General features: G+C 35.8%; 1 protein-coding gene across 3 annotated transcripts in view; it reads left to right on the forward strand.

Annotated features, from left to right (window-relative positions):
• The window catches only part of ANLN (anillin, actin binding protein), a 54,925-nt gene that overhangs the window by 34,844 nt on the left and 3,108 nt on the right, over positions 1-16,973 (forward strand). For all 3 annotated transcript variants that reach the window (XM_067746711.1, XM_067746713.1, XM_067746714.1), the window contains 3 exons: positions 8,502-8,588; positions 11,928-12,035; positions 15,772-15,944. In XM_067746711.1, the coding sequence (XP_067602812.1) occupies positions 8,502-8,588; positions 11,928-12,035; positions 15,772-15,944 (368 nt within the window). The remainder of the gene's footprint in view (positions 1-8,501; positions 8,589-11,927; positions 12,036-15,771; positions 15,945-16,973) is intronic.

Here is a 16,973-nt window from a genome sequence, read left to right on the forward strand (position 1 = left end):
TGGCGGGGGGAGCAAGTATTTGTTCTAATACCTTGTGGTTATGTAGGAGAATATTTAAGATAGTTAAGTTTAGATGTTCTTTAAATTGGTGGGAAAAATGGAAGACCTTGTATATTCACATAATAATCCCATTTGATTAAATTTGAGAGAGTAAACAAGTCTCCCATATCCTACCAGAGACCATCAGTGCAAGGGAACGTTTGCTTATTTTACTGGTGTCTTGACCAATAAAGATAAGTCACGGGGTTATCTCTGAGACCCCTTCAGAATGAGATTTCTGTTGAGGTTAACCCAGTGTTTGCTCTATAAATTTAGGATACCACTAATAACGGATTGCTTTCTTATTTGAGCTTATAGATATCGGATGTAAAGTCTGACGTCCTGGAATTTAAATTATGAATTTCAATGAGTCACACTCTCAAATCCTTTCTTTGAATAGAGAATCCAAAATAATCATAGGTTTTACTATACTTTTATGGATAAAGGGAGAAGCATATCCCACAACTCATCTTCTGACTTAAAGAAATGTCATAGATATTTATACCTTCCAGGAAATAGAGATGTCAATTTAAATAGTATTAGGGCAAACACCTGTGAGGTAAAACAAATGATTAGCACTGTAGAATTTTGAGGTTGTAGGAAGAGTGATTAGGTGTTCTGGTGTGTCCAAAGCTATCCTGGTTTATGCCTGTTGGTCTGGTTTAATTATTAACAGGTATAATTATTCTCGCTCAGAAATATCCTGACGTATAAAAAATTATACAGTCACCCTGATTACAGGGTACATTTTACACCTTTTAACGATAATCTTTGAGGTGTTGATAATCTTAAAAGACCATTTTGTTAAACAGAAAACAGAATAGGATCATACATTTTCGCACGTCTCCACACTTGTAGTAACATTGACTCTTCTGTGAATATTCTCAGTTCACTTCAGGACAAGCTTCTAACCAAGAATATTGTCTACTTTTCACAGCTGTAGAGTAAGAGGGAACATTTTCTTCTCATCTTTCTGAGATTCTTCTTACCAGGAGCGTTCTCTGGGCTAAATAGTAGAATTCTATCAATTAGCATTGAGAGGCTAAGGAACTTAACATTGACAATATAGAAAAGAAAACGGCAAGGGAATTTATAACAAATATAATAATGAGGCGTATGATGTTTTGACTCTACATTATAGATGGCTTTGAAATTCAGAAAGTTGAAGGTTTATTTTATGGAGTTAGTCTCTTGAAATCCATACTTTTTGGCCAAGAATCCCCCCTTTAACTTATCTTTATTAGGTTGGAGGACTAAATTTTTGGAAACTAATCTTACAGTAAAAACTTTCTAATTTAGACTGAACTAAGATTATTCCAACAGGGTGTCATTCTTCTTCACTGGGCAGCAGGAATGACAGACTAAAGCATCCCCCTTTCTATCTTGACCCAGAAGTCAATATGACTTTAAATATTTGGATGTTACCATTTTACTCTAATGATACAACTTCTCCAATTGAATTTTTCTTATATTTGTAATCTTTAATTCACATTCAGAATCATTTTAAATTATCACATGTACTTAAGCAGCTTTTATAATTTAAAAGATACTTTTGACATGCGGTCTCTTCATTATTAATAGACTGTTAAGAATGATTTGTTTAAAAATATTTCTTATGTGAATATTTTCATGCTAGACAGAAAGCATGATTTTATTGGGAAGAAAATATCAGTCCCTCAAACTTCCAACTAGTAAGAGCAACATAGTCTCAATTTTTAGGCACTTAGTTTTTGTTCTGTCAACTTATGCTTCATGTATTTTAAAGCTATGCTATTAGGTGCATAAATATTTAAGATTATTATATCTTCTTGATGAATTGTTAACAATTTCTCTCTGGTAGTCATCTTTATCTTAAGGTCTACTTTGTCTGTTATTAATAGAGTCACATCAGCTTTCTTATGATTAATGTTGGTATGGTATATCTTTTTCCATTCTTTTTTGTTCCCCCCCTGGCCGTGCCACGTAGCATGCGGGCTCTTAGTTCCCTGACCAGGGAACCCATGCCCCCTGCAGTGGAAGCGCACAGCCCTAACCACTGGACTGCCAGGGAATTTTCTCTTTTTCCATTCTTTATTCTCAACCTGTCCATATATGTCAAATTAGTGTATCAGAAGCATATTTTATGGTCATATTTTGTTAGTTTAACAATTTTTTGTCTTTTCATTAGAGTGTTTAGTACATTTATATTTAATGCAATACTAATATGGTTGGGTTTAGTCTACCACAAAGCAAGCATACTTGTAGCCTACAGGCAAATCTGGCTCTTGGCCTGTTTGTTTTTTTTAAGTTACTTTTGTCACAATTAATGAACTGATATTGATATATTAGTAACAAAAGTTCAGCAGCCTGTTTTTGTAACTAAAGTTTTTGACACAATCATGACCATTTATGTATTGTCTGTGGCTGCTTTCATGCTACAATGGCAGATTGAATAGTTGTGACAGAGACTGTATGGTCTGCAAAGTCTAAAATATTAATTGTCTGGGCCATTACACGAAAAGTTAACAGACCCTGGCCCTACTATTTTGTTCTTTATTTTTTATTTGTCTCATCTGTTCTTTGTCATTTGTTTTTCCTTCCTTGACTACTTCTAATTGAGTATGTTGGTAATCATTTTTATCTTTTCTGTTGGCTTTTTAGCTATACCTCCCTGTATTCTTTTTCAGTTATTGCTAAGGATTACAATATGCATCCTTAGCCTATTACTATTACTACAGTCTATATTGAAACACAATTATTCCTCTTCATGTACCTTATAACAGTTAGAACCTTGCAACAGTATAATTCTATTTGCCCACCCCATTATGTTTTAATTCTATCATTATTATAAACCCCAATGCACTGTTATTTTTTAATCAATTTTAAAAGAAATTTAAAAAATATATTTTAAAGAATTGTCATTTATACTTATTGGTTCTTATGTTCTTCATTCCATCTTGTAGAGCTAGGCTTCCATCTAGGATTATTGCCTTCTCAGGAAGAAGGTTTTTTTTGTTTGTTTTTTAATTTTTTGTAATATACTTCTGCTGGAAATGAATTCTCTAACTTTTGTTTATCCAAAGATGTCTCTCTTTACATTGTCTTAATTTCTGAAGGATATTCTTCTTGGATATAGACTGCTAGGTTGGCAGGTTTTTTCTTTCAGCCACCCCTTTAAAGATGACATTTTATTGTTTTCTGGCTTTGATTGTTTCTGATAAGAAGTCAGCCATCATTCTTATCTTTTCTGCTTTTATTTTTATTTTTTTATATTGTCGGCCTCGCTGCTCGGCTTGCAGGATCTTAGTTTCCTGATCAGGGATCAAACCCGGGCCCCCAGCAGTGAAAGTGCCAAGTCCTAACCACTGGACCGCTGGGGAATTCCCCTTTTCTGCTGTTAATATTTTTAAGTATTTTGATTTGTGACAGTTTGACCCTAATCTGCCTAGGTGTGGTTTTCTTTGTCATACTGGGTTATTTCTTTATCATACTAAGTTTCAATGACCTTTACGGAGCTGTAGTTCATGTGTTTCATATGTTTTGGCAAATTCTCAGCCATTATCTTGTCAAGTATTTCTTCTGCACTGTTTTCTTTTCTTTCTAGGACTCCAGTTAAATGTATGTTGGACTCTTGACTATGTTCCTACAGGTCTATGGCACTCTTTTTGTTTTTAATTTTCCTTTGTGTTTCATTTTGGATCATTTCTATTTACCAGTCTTTGAGTTCATCTATCTTTTTTTCTAATGTACTCCAGTTTCCTGTAAAGCCCATCCAATGAATCAATTTCAACTTTTTTTGTTGTTGTAAAATTTCTATTTGGATCTTTTTTAGAGCTTCTGTTTCTCTGTCGAAATTCTCCCTCTTCTCACCCATTTTTGTCCATGTTTTCCTCTAAATTCTTTAACAAATTATAAATGTCTCTGTCTTGTAATTCTAACATCTAGATCATCTGTGGATCTGCTATTGACAGGGTTTGTTTTGTTTTCTTTTGATTAAAGGCCACCTTTTCCTCCTTTTTCATGTCTTGTAAAACTTTTAAACCGTAGGCTAGATGTGATGTGATGTGATGTTATGTTGTTATGTTATGTTATGTTATAAAAGAACAGTAGAGACTGAAGTAGGTGGTAATAACACCCTCTTGTCTCTCAGTATAATCAGAAGTTGAGCTGAGATAGTGCTTTAGTTAGTTGGGTTCAACTCTTGTTTCAAATGCCTTGAGAGTGAAGTTAGGTGCCTCCTTTCAGTAGAACTTTGAGATCTAAATTCTGAAAGTCTACAAGATTTCTTTTTGCTTTCCAGATCTGCCTCTGACTTGTGGCATTAGCATTTACTCAGCAAAATTCTGGGGAGTGGGGGAGATTGGCAGTTAGGGTGGGCTAGCTCTGACCCTTGGCTCTTTTGAGATGCTCATCTAGGTAGACAGTCTTCATTTAGCTGTTAAAGACTTCACTGGTTTTTTCTTTTCCCTGCAAAATTCATTGCCAGCATGCTTCTCTGTCAGTTCTTGCTCCCAGGGAATAAAGTGGTCACCCCTGATTTGGCTCACCCAGGAAGGGTACATTCCTTACTGGAATTTGGTCCATTAAATTTTTTTTGCTTGCACAACTCTTAGATAGCTTTAAGGAAAATAAGATATTCTTAGCTTATCCATTGTTTTCTTGCTGTTGCAGTAGAAATGGTGGTCTTTTGTGACCTTTCACATCCTAAGTGGAAGTGGAGCTCTGAACATGTAATGGAAGTCGAACTCCTTTCTGTGTATCGCCCTAACCAAGCACGCTGTGTAGATTTAATGGACAGAATTTAGATATACTTTGGTGTGTGTCTCTGTAGCTAGCAAATCAGCCATGTTTGGGAGTGAAGAGTCATTACATCATGACAGTAATTGCATCTGGTGTGGATTTAGGGCATTCCAGACCATCTTCATATTCAACTTAAATGTCTTTGTCAGATAGATTTCAACATAGGCTTTCACTACTAGGTCTATGTTAGTGACTTTCTACCCTCTCTGTAATGCAGACTTGTGTTTGATATGGGGTCCTTAGTTTTAGAAATCTGCCTGGAAGTAAAATGGTACAAACATTTGATGAAAATTATTGTTGATTAGCTCTATATTATATACATTATAGAGCAACTTTATTTTTCTCTATGTATAACCTACTAGGTAATTATTGCTCAGATAACTTTTGTTCTTTGGCGGTAAATTTATATGTGTGTATATGTATGTGTGGATGTATATGTAGATGATATGGCATGTATCAGTACTTCATTACTTTCTGTGGCTGAGTATTATTGCATTATGTTATACACTACACTTTGTCCACTCATCTGTTGATGGACATTTGGTCTGTTTTTTTTTTGGCTATTGTGAATAACGCTGCTGTAAACTTGGGCGTACATATACCTGTTTGAATACCTGTTTTCAGTCTTTGGGGGTATATATCTAGGAGAGGAATTGTGTGGTTATATGTTAATTCTGTTTAACTTTTTGAGGAGCCACCAAACTGTTTCTCATAGTTCCTGAACCGTTTGACATTCCTATCAGTAATGTCGGTTCCAGTGTCCCCACGTCCTTGCTAAAGCTTGTTATTTTCCGTATTTTTGATTATAGCCTTCATAATGGGTATGAAGTGGCACCTCACTGTGGTTTTGATTTGCATTTCCCTAATGACTAATTTTTGGGTTTGGAGGGTTTTTTTCTTTTGGCTTATACAACAGAAGTTTATTTTTTCACAGTTCTGGAGGCTAGAAGTCTAAGATCAGGGCACTGGGAGGGTTGAGTTTTTTCTAAACCCTCTCTCTTTAGCTTGTAGATAGCTGTATTATGTGTCTTCACATGGTCTTTCTCTGTATGTGTGTCCAAATCTTCTCTTTCTATGAGGACACAAGTTACATTGGATTAGGGCCCATCCTAATGAACTAAATTAACCTTAATTACTTCTTTAAAGACCCTATCTCCAAATACAGTCACATTTTGTGGTATGGGGAGTTAGAACTTCAACATGTGAATTTGGTTAGGGATGGGGAGGGGACACAATTTAGTCATAGCATGGTTTAAGCTATAGCATGAGTTTTGGGATTATCAATGTTGGAAACATACTTGTATCTAAGGAATAAGGAAAGCTTTATAGATACAGAATGATTCAACTTTAAAACAAGCAATAAAAAAATCTGCTTTCAATAACTTATTGTTGGTTTTGTAATTTAGCTTATGTTTATTTTGGTTCAAAGCAATGTGCTTCCAATAAAAGAATCAGATTCCTTTTTACTCATTCCTCAGTAAATGGTTCTGGACACAATGGCAACTTGAGATTTCCGTTAAAATCTTCGTCCTTATCCTCAGCTTCATCATTATTGTCACCATCGTCATCAAGCTAACAATTATTACCTAACGACTATTGATGTTGAACATCTTTTCATGTGTTTGTTGGCTATTAGTATATCGTCTTTGAAGAAATGTCTATTGCCAATTTTTAAGTTGGATTGTTTGGAATGTTTTAATTGAGTTGTCTTTTTATTTTTGAGTTATAAGAGTTCTTAATGTATTCTAGATACTAAACCATTATTAGGTACATGATTTGCAGATATTTTCTCCTGTTTTGTACATTGTCTTTTCACTTTCTTATGCTTTGATACACAGAAGTTTAAAATTCTTTATTGTAATAAATAATACGTAACATGAGATCTACCCTCAACAAATTTTTAAGTGTACAATATTATTAACTATAAGCACAATGTTGTGCAGCAGATCTCTAGAATTTTTTCATCTTGGATGAATGAAATTCTATACCCATTGAATAGCAACTCCCTTTTCCCCCACTCCTACCAGTCCCTGGCATCCACCACTCTACTTTCTGCTTCTGTTGAGTTGGCTACTCTTGATACCTCATACAAATGGAATCATGTAGTATTTGTCCTTTTGTGACTGACTTATTTCAGTTAGCATAACGTCCTCAAGGTTCATCCGTGCTGTAACACCTGACAGGATTTCCTCCTTTTTTATGGCTGAATAATACTCTATTGTTTGTATGTACTACATCCCCCCACGTCCCCCGGCTGCCTTCTTTTTTTTCAATAGGAGTATTTGGGTACTATTCGACAAAACAAACAATGTTCTTTAAGCAAACATTTATTGAATGTCTGGATATGATTTGGCAATAGGATATGGAAACAAACATGAGAAGGACACGATAATTGACCTCAAGGATCTGCTGTGAGGAGGTGTGGGGCTGTGGGTTAGGACACATAAGAAAATATACACTGAGAGTCTCAAGGCCTAAAAGGCAAACTTTGGGCTCTGAGAAGAACAGGATCTGGATGGCCTAGAGTAGTTTCATATACAGAAGTGGGGAGAAAGGAGGCTATACCACATTTTCTTTGTCTGTTCAGCTGCTGATGGGCATTTAGATTGTTTCCACCTCTTGGCTGTTATGAAGAATGCTACAATGAACATGGGAGTGCAAATATCCCTTTAAGAGCCTGATTTTGATTCTTTTGGATAAATTCCCAGAAGTGGGGTTGATTGATTATATGGTAATTCTATTTTTAATTTTTTGAGGAACCTCCATACTGAAAAGTTTTTCATTTTGATGAAGTTTAATTTATCTGTTTTTTCTTTTGTTGCTCATGGTTTGGTATTATATTTGAGAAGGCATTGCCAAATTCATGATCATTGAAGATTTACTCCTCTGTTTTTCTTCTAAGAGTTATATGGTTTTAGCTCTCACATTTAGGTCATTGATCCATTTTGAGTTAATTTTTGTATGTGGTATGAGGAAGGGATCCAACTTTACTCTTTTGCATGTGGCTATCCAGTTTCCCCAGCACCATTTGTTGAAAATATTGCTCTTTCCTCATTGAATGGTTTTGGTACCCTTGTTGAAAATCAATCTGGCATATATGTATGGGTTTATTTCTGGACTCTCAATTCTATTCCTGTGGTCTATATGTCTATCCTTATGCCAGTACCATACTGTTCTGATTACTGTAGCTTTGGATTGGTTTGAAATTGGGAAGTATGATTCTTTCAACTTTGTTTTTCTTTTTCAAGATTGTTTTGGTTATTTGGGGCCTCTTGCAATTCCATATGAATTTGAGGATCAACGTTTCCATTCTGCGGTTCACTATTCTTTATTGCTGAATAATATTATATTGTATTAATATGCCAGTTGGTTTATCCCACCTTCTATCAAGTATATTCTGTTGATAGGGAATGGATAAACACATGTATTCTCTTCTTAAATCCGTGTTTTCTTTATCACATTACTTGGGACTTAGGGTTCTGCCTTAAGCAGGCTCTACATTGAATGAATTTATTCTTCAAAAGCATTTGTTGCTAAGGAACCAGTGGCTTTTGGGCCACCTATTTTATATTCCAGCTTTAGAAAATACTGTGTTTTCAAGATATAATATTCTCTATTCATGATTTATACATGTTTTGTCAAGAAAAACTGTTTTACAAATAATTTACTCTCTTTCTTCACAGGTACCCTTTCTATCTCCTTTGGAAGGTCATATTTACTTAAAAATAAAGTGTCAAGTGAATTCAAGTGTTGAAGAAAGAGGTTTTCTAGTAAGTAACATCACTGGATCTATATTTTCTTTTTTGCATTTTGTGAAGCATAGGCTTGGTTTCCAATAGGAATGAAAGTCTGTGTGACTACGTGATAAATTGGTTCGGATTTGTTGCATGTCCACTATATGCTAATCATTGTGCTGGTGTTAGAATATAATAGGCCACAGAAAATAATCCCTGCACTCAGGAACTTTTAGTGTAATAGGAAGAAATACAAGTGAACAGTTAAGTACAATACAGTACTATAATGGGAGAAAGCATAGAGTGCATGGGTGTAAATTGGTGGGACACCAGGTCTTAGGTATGAGTGGGAAGGCTTAAAGAAAGGTATTGGAAATAACTTGTAAACTGCTAGCTGAACAAGTTAGCCAGAGGGAGAGAAGAGGGAGATGTGCTCCAGATGAAGGGAAAAGCATTACTATGGCCTGGAGGGCCCTTCCCTCTCTGACCCCCACCAGAGAAAAAGATGACACATTTAGATAGTGGCAGGTATTTCAGGGTAGCTAGAGCTTAGATTCTGAGTGTGTGTGTGGAGGAGGGGTAGTGAGAGGAGTGATTGGGGAGGAAGGTGGGGTTAGGGGAAATGGAGCCAAGTGTTAGAGGGCCTTTTAAAGACTTCCGACTTTATCCTGAAGTCGGTTGGGTACTCTTGTAGGATTTTAAGAAGAGGATTAACATCAAATTGGGGGGTTTAGGGAAGTCGTTCTGACTAACGTGTGGAAGTGGACTGGGGAGTGGCAGAACTGAAGAAGATTAGTGAAGAAACTGAGTTACTGCATGAGAGAGGGGATGGGGGCTGGCAGTCAGGGTGGAGAGAAGGACCCACCATGGATAGATGAAGGAGGAAGAAGTGCAGACCCTAGTGGTTTGGCTGTAGGGGTGGAGAAGCAGAAGTAAGGATGTCACCCAGATCCCTGCCTTGCACAGCTTGTTGGGTGGCAGTGATTATACTGAGATAAGGGGCCCTGGGTGGGGAGCAAGTGTCCATGTTGGGGGTGGAAACCATTTTTCCCCCAAATTTTATTGTGGTAAATTGCAAGCATACAGCAATGTTGATAGAATTTTACAATGAACGCCCGTATAGCCAGCATCTAGATTTTGCCTTTAACATTTTTTACTGTCCTTGCTGTATCATGTATCTACAACCTAGCTATCCTTCTAGCCAGTCCTGAAAATATCATATTTTGGGGGGAAGAATTTCAAAGTATATTGTGGACATTAGTATGTTCCCGTGAATCTTCAGTGTACATCCCCTGAGTTCTGACACAGGCATACATCTATGTAATCCAAATTTCTATTAAGATAGAAAATATTACCCCAGAAAGTTCCCTCATGCCCCTTGTCAGTCAGTCCCCACCCAAGGTAGGAAGTTTTAATGAGTTAAGTTTTAAATAACTTGAATTTTAGATGCATACAGACGCGTTTCAGAGTTTGAGTTTGGAGCTCAAGATGATGGACATTTTAGATGAGGTGAAGGTTTGGAAATCTGCAGCAGAGAGATAGTAATGGAAGCTCACGTGGCATTGAATAGCCAGGAGAACACTAACATTTAAGCCACAGACCTAGGAAGAGAAGCTCTCAAGGGAGACTACAGGGAGGGCAATGGAGAACTTAGTATCATGGTTGCCAGGGGAAGAGAGTCTGCAAGAGGGAGTGGTCAAATTAGATAAGGATCTATTAGACACTGTTGGACTTATTAATGAAGTGGTCATTCTAGGCTTGTTGAGAGCAGGAGCTAGATTGCAAATGGTTATAAAGGGAGTGGAGGGTGAAGAATGGAAGTGCAACAACTCTGAAACAAGGTTTGGCTGCAGAGGGGTAAAGAGAGTGTGATACCTGCAGAAGTATGTAGGGTGAAAGAAGGATTTTGTTGACATTTTAAGATTGGAGAGATTTGAGCATCTTTTAATTCAAATGGGTAGCTTCTAATAGGGCCAAAGAGGGCAAAGATAGAGGCAATGGGGAACCTGCACTTTAAGGAATAACACATGGAACAAGGTCATGAGAGTGAGAACAAATAAGACCCAAGCCACGGTTCATGATCTTGTACAGAATTATACTTTTTATATATACTTGTACAGAATTATACTTTTTCCATCCTCAGAGGAGGAAAGTATGTGTGTAGAATACACAGAAGATTGTGGGTGTGGTATCAGAAGTAGAGAAAATCTAATAGCTTTGATTTTCTTTGTGAAGCAAGAATTTGAGCTATACAAAAGATATCACAAGTCAATTTGCAGTTGCTGACAAAAGGCACAGAAAGAAGAGCTAGATTGTACAGAAAGTCCAAGCGGCCAAGGTGACTGTAAATCATACTTCGTAGCTTTTTTCACATGTAAATCCAGCAGGTGGCACTAGATATTCTTGGAAAAGTGTCTTTATAAATTTCAGACTTGAAAGCAGTGTTTACTTACTGACCTTTTCCTTTAATGTAAATATTTCCATATTTTACTCTAGATACCTTTCGCCCCTGATATACTCTTATGACATTCATTTGCCTAAAATGTCTGACCTACTTAATGTTTGAGCAGGGCTCTTAACTACTTTAGAGTTAGATCTTTTCAGGTTTACTCTACCTTGAATCCTATAGGCCATTCTTATCACATCCACACTTACAGAAATGTGGTAAAAAACAATTACTCAGGACTCCCTCAAATAACTTCTGTCCCCTGTCTAAGCAATGCCTTTTAATTACTTCTAACCTCTATAAAAAGTAGAGGTAGTAATTGAAGTGGTTCAGTTGCTTGGTTCAGTTTTCCTTCCTGATGTGCCAGGGACAGCTGGAAGGAAGGAGACTACCAACCAGAGAAACTTGCTAAGTGATTCTAAAATGGTACTAGTCTAACTCTGCCAAGACTGATGAGCAGCAAGAAAAGTACATTCTGGTTTAGCTAGAAGGTTCCAGTTCTGCTTTGTGACCGTGTATTGTCATCTTTCCTTGGCCTTCAGTTTCCCCAGCTATAAAAATGAAAAAGCTATCCTCTTGTTATTTTTCCCTGATTATAGTAGGGGTAATGATAACTTGTATTATTTTTATCCATCAAATTTTTCCTTTTCTATTACCTTTATGATGTAAAAGGTGAACGTAAACACAAAAGGGAGCTGGTGCGTCATTTGTACTAACTTTGTGCTTGAGATTGAAATAACAAGATTCCTGGCCTTGATACAGAGTAGAATAAAAATAAACTTAAGTACTTTATAAAAGAGAGAAAAGAAAAAAAATCATGCAAGTAGATTTTGAAGTATGAAATATGTCAACATACTGAGGTTTAATGTATAGAAAACATTTAATTGATCCTCAAGTTTCTAAAGTCAGTATTTCATTGACTTTTCCAGACCATATTTGAAGATGTTAGTGGTTTTGGTGCATGGCATCGAAGATGGTGTGTTCTTTCTGGAAACTGTATCTCTTATTGGACTTATCCAGATGATGAGAAACGAAAGGTAATATTAATATTGATGGTCAGTGGTGAAAGCCCTAACTGACTTTCAGGGAATATTTCATGCAAGTGTTCCCCGTGGCCCCCATCAACCACCCAAATGCCCTGTTAAAAATATTTACTAAGCCATTAAAAATGTTCTTGTTGAAAGACTAGTGAGTGTGTGTGCATGTGTGTGTATTTGTGTAAAAATTTTATATCTTATCCATTCCCTGTGATTTGACCACTCTTGAAATACCTTAAGGAATATTTTTTTTTTTTTATGGAATGTTTCATAATATTTTTTAATTGATACTTTTAGTCAGAAATATTTTCAATTCACTTTTGTATTTTATTAACAGTTGATTTACCTAACTCTGAGATAAAACAGAAAGGAAAAACCACCATAGGAATATAGTAGTTTTGGTTTTGTTTCTAAAATTTGATAATAGAATTTTATGGATACATTACATCTTGTTTTTAAAGAATTTAATGTTATTGCCCAAGTGTGGTAATTTATTATCCAAAAACTGGAAAATAGAAATAAGCAGAAATATAAAGTAAAATCATCTATAACAGAGATAACTACTATTCACATTTTGCTGTGTATCCTTCTAAATTTTTTAAATGTATATGTAATAATAGTTATATATCCATTTATGAATCTTTTTTAAACAGAAAGTATCATGTTTTTTATAGCTTAATTTTTACTTGATAATATCCTGATATCTTTCCACATCAATAAAAATACATCTGTGGGCTTCCCTGGTGGCGCAGTGGTTGAGAGTCCGCCTGCCGATGCAGGGGACACGGGTTCGTGCCCCAGTCTGGGAAGATCCCACATGCCGCGGAGCGGCTGGGCCCATGAGCCGTGGCCGCTGAGCCTGCGCGTCCGGAGCCTGTGCTCCGCAACGGGAGAGGCCACAACAGTGAGAGGCCCGCGTACCGCTAAAAAAAAAAAAAAAAAAAAAAAAAAATACATCTGTGATATTGCGTTAGATAGCTATATGTATTACACTGTAGCTATATAAAATTTTATTTTAAAGTTTATTGTGAAATATTTAGAACCTTGAAATAGACAAAAAAAAAAAAAACCAAGTAATTTCCATCAACCTCTGTGTTACCAGTCCAGTTAAATCTCCTCATGTAATTTTCTCTCCCTCAGAGATAACCCCATCCTGAAACTATTTTGTTCCTACGTATTTCTTTAAATTTTTATTATATATTATATATAGGCTGTATATTATTGCAATTGCATATTTTGAAGCATTATACAAATAGATCATACTGTATATACTGTTCTGCAACTTGCATGTTTTAAGTCAACATGATTTGTGACATTGGTCTAGGCTGGTGTGTGTAGCTCTAGTTTGTAGAGCTCTAGCCATCTTTCTCTGTACTAAAGTATTCCATTGTAAGAATGTATCACAATTAATTTATCCACTTCTCCTATTTATGGGCACTTAGATTATTTCTAAATTGTTGCTATTATAAACAGCTCTGCTATAACTTAGCTACATGGATCAGAGCTCTTTCTTGAGTTTGTATCTAGTAGCAGAATTGCTGGTTTGTAGGGTTTCGCACATCTTCAATTTAGCTAGATGTTGTCCAGTTATTCTTGAAATTGGTTGTACAATGTTCCGCTCCCACCAGGATCATATGAGAGTTCTCAGTATTCCACATCCCACCAACACTTGATATGTCAGCCTTTTAAACTCTTGTTAGTGTGATAGGTGTGAAAGATTATTTCACTGTGTTTTTATTTTGGTTTTCCTTGATTGAACATTAAGAGTAAGCATCTTTTCTTATGTGTTTTGGCCATTTATTTCCGTAGTCTTTTGCTTGGCATATGTTTTATTTATCTTTATAATATCTTTTCATAAACAGAAATTTTTAATGCTACGATAAATCTGTCAGTTTATTGCTTTATTGTTTGCTTTTTTGAGTCTTAGTTAAGAAAATCATCTATATAGTCATAAAGATATTCTCCTATACCTCCTTATAACTTCTGAAAGTTATAAAGATTTATATTTCATATTTAATTTACCTGGAATTGATTTTTTTCCCCCAATCTGGAAACCCAACTGTGCCAGCCCCATTGGATGGTCCATTCTTTCCACATTGATCCACATGCTGTTTCTGACATGTATCAAGATATCATTATATATGTAGGTCTATATTTAGGCTTTCTATTCTGTTTCCTTTGGTATGTGTCTCTCAGTCTCAATTACCATAGCTTTAAAATAAATCTTAATGTCTGGTAAGGTAAGTCTCCTAACTTGTGTTTTTATTCAATAATGTATTATTTATTCTTGGTCCTTCATTTTACACACACACACACACACACACACACACACGGAAATATGTGTACCTGTATATTTAACTTTTTATAATTGAAAATGTTCAAGTGTTCACAAAACAGAGAGAAATAGTATATTGAACTCCTAGCTTCAACAATTATTAACTTTCATGTTTCATTTCTCTCTCCACAGCACACACACTTTTTTGTTCTTGTTGGTTTGCTGAGGTATTTTAAAGCAAATATCACACTTCATATTATATCATTTAACCTGTGTGAGTCAAGGCTGCCAGTTCCTAACATTCATTGGTCAGTACCCCAAGGAAGCCAGATTTCAGGCTAGCTTACCATTCTGCACTCTCTCTTCCTCATTGATTTTGGCCTTTGAAGGTTTCTTTCACCTTCTTGTGAGTTCAGTTATTTGGCATTTGGGGAATTATGGGAGGACTTTTAGACTATTTAGTCTGCCATACTTGCTGGAGACATAATATTATTATTTGTTTAAATAGTCCCCAATTACTGTCATTTAATTTGTTTCAATCTTTTCACTATTATGAAAAAATAGGGACTATACCCATATAAACATCTTTGTGCACCTATGTATTTGCTTAGTATAAATTTCTTTTAGGTGAAGTTGTAGGATCAGGGTATGCCCATTTTGAATGTTTTTTGATTGCTCTTATCAAATTGTCTACCAGTAGTAGACCATTTATGCTTTCACCAGCAGTGTATGAGAGTTTCTATCACCACCCCAACCAACCTACATAGGTTATTACCATTCTTTCCAGACTTGGCCAATCTAATGTTTAAAAATGGTATATTTCATTCTAATTTCTTCTTAAAATTATTAATAGAGTTAGCACTTTTTCTGGCTTTTTAAAAATCATTTGTGCCCATACTTGTCCCTTTTCTAATTTTTCAGGACCATTTAGTCTTATGAATTTTTATCTTTGACTGTCATACCATAGGAATAACATGGCTTCCAGCAATCCAAAGCAATAGTTTAGCCTGGTCTTTTAGAGATACATAAAAAATATTTACAAATGAATTCTGATGTCTAGGTTTCTGTTTATAGAAAGAGAGGAATTAAGTGGGCTATAGACAAAAGGTGGTTGAATGTGTGTTTCTAATTGTTAGAGCTGGTTAATGGGTACATGGAAGTTCATTATGCTGTTCTTTTTATTTTGTGTCTCTTTGAAGTTTTCCATAACAAAAAGTTTGTTTTTTAAGTTGACTAAGAGCTCCAGTAGACATCTTTGGTTTCTATTTTTATGACCAGCGAAAAACAATAATAAATGTTAAATATGTTTCTCTAAACTCAGTGTAATTAAACTTTAACTTTTAAATTAATGCTTTTTTAATTTTAAATTTGTATCAGCTGGAATACTGTTTAATGCTTATTGACTTAAATGGTCTTGTTTATTTTCTACTAATCATGTTTTTTAAAAATTTGTTTTTAAAGAATCCCATAGGAAGATTAAATTTGGCCAATTGTACCAGTCGGCAGATAGAACCAGCCAACAGAGAATTTTGTGCAAGACGCAACACTTTTGAATTAATTACTGTCCGACCACAAAGAGAAGATGACCGAGAGACTCTGGTCAGCCAATGCAGGGACACACTCTGTGTCACCAAGTATGTATTGGGCTATAAATATTTCTATCAACTAAGTGATTGCCCGCTATGTTCTTACCACTGTAAGAAATATCAGCGATGATCCTTGTCTTTGAAGAGGGTACAGTCTTAATGAGGAAACAAAACACACACACATCAGTAAGAGAGTAAGCTAATAATTAAATCAATATAGTTAAGGAAAATACAGCACTCAAGTTATATCTTAGCTTATCATGTTTTCTAGTATACTCACAGTATAGCCATTTTCAGGACAGTTACCTAATATTCTTTGGGCTGAGTTTGAAGATTTCATGTGTAATTGAGAAGTCAAGTATCTTTTAAAGCGATTTGACACATCTCTTCCTGTCTATTCCCCAAATACCCTCGATTAACCTGCTGACTTACAAAACAATTTACTCTGGAAATTTCTGGTTGGAGATTAACAGAATAAACTACTGGGACTGTCACTTTTCGTTAACCCTAATCTTAAGTATAAGATGCAAAAGCTTATTGCTAAGAGTGTAAGGTTCTTTTGCTTGGATGCCCAAGAGAAGCTTGCAGACCAACTTCAATGTACAAAATTATGATTAGGGACAAAAGTTAGAATTTGACAGAATCTCTGTTAATCAGACTGTTGCTGGATATTGCAGACAGGGAGATGGGTAGAACTGGCTCCATGAGTTTCCGATGTGGAAATATCAGAAAGGTCAGCCAAGAGACACTCTATTAAAATAGAACAAAGTTGCCCAGATACCGCCAGTTGGTTTTAAAACAGAGAAAGAGGGGACGCGTTCTTTGGAAATTCTTGATGTCTAGATTACTTTCAGATTAATTTAGTTGAGCTCATCCACTCCTTTCCTTCGGGCGCCTTCTGTGCAGCAGTGACATCAGACAGGACAGGAGAGGCAAATTGGATTTATAGTCACTTTCTTTAGTAGCTACCCTGTTCATGGCCACAGTCAGTGAGGGAACCAACCAAAATTCAGTCCCCAAGTACTTCCTGACCACAGTGGCCCTTTTTAAACTGTACTCACATTTTTCATATAGTCT

Source organism: Pseudorca crassidens, chromosome 8 (genome assembly GCF_039906515.1).
Source record: "Pseudorca crassidens isolate mPseCra1 chromosome 8, mPseCra1.hap1, whole genome shotgun sequence".
Classification (NCBI taxonomy): Eukaryota; Metazoa; Chordata; class Mammalia; order Artiodactyla; family Delphinidae; genus Pseudorca; species Pseudorca crassidens.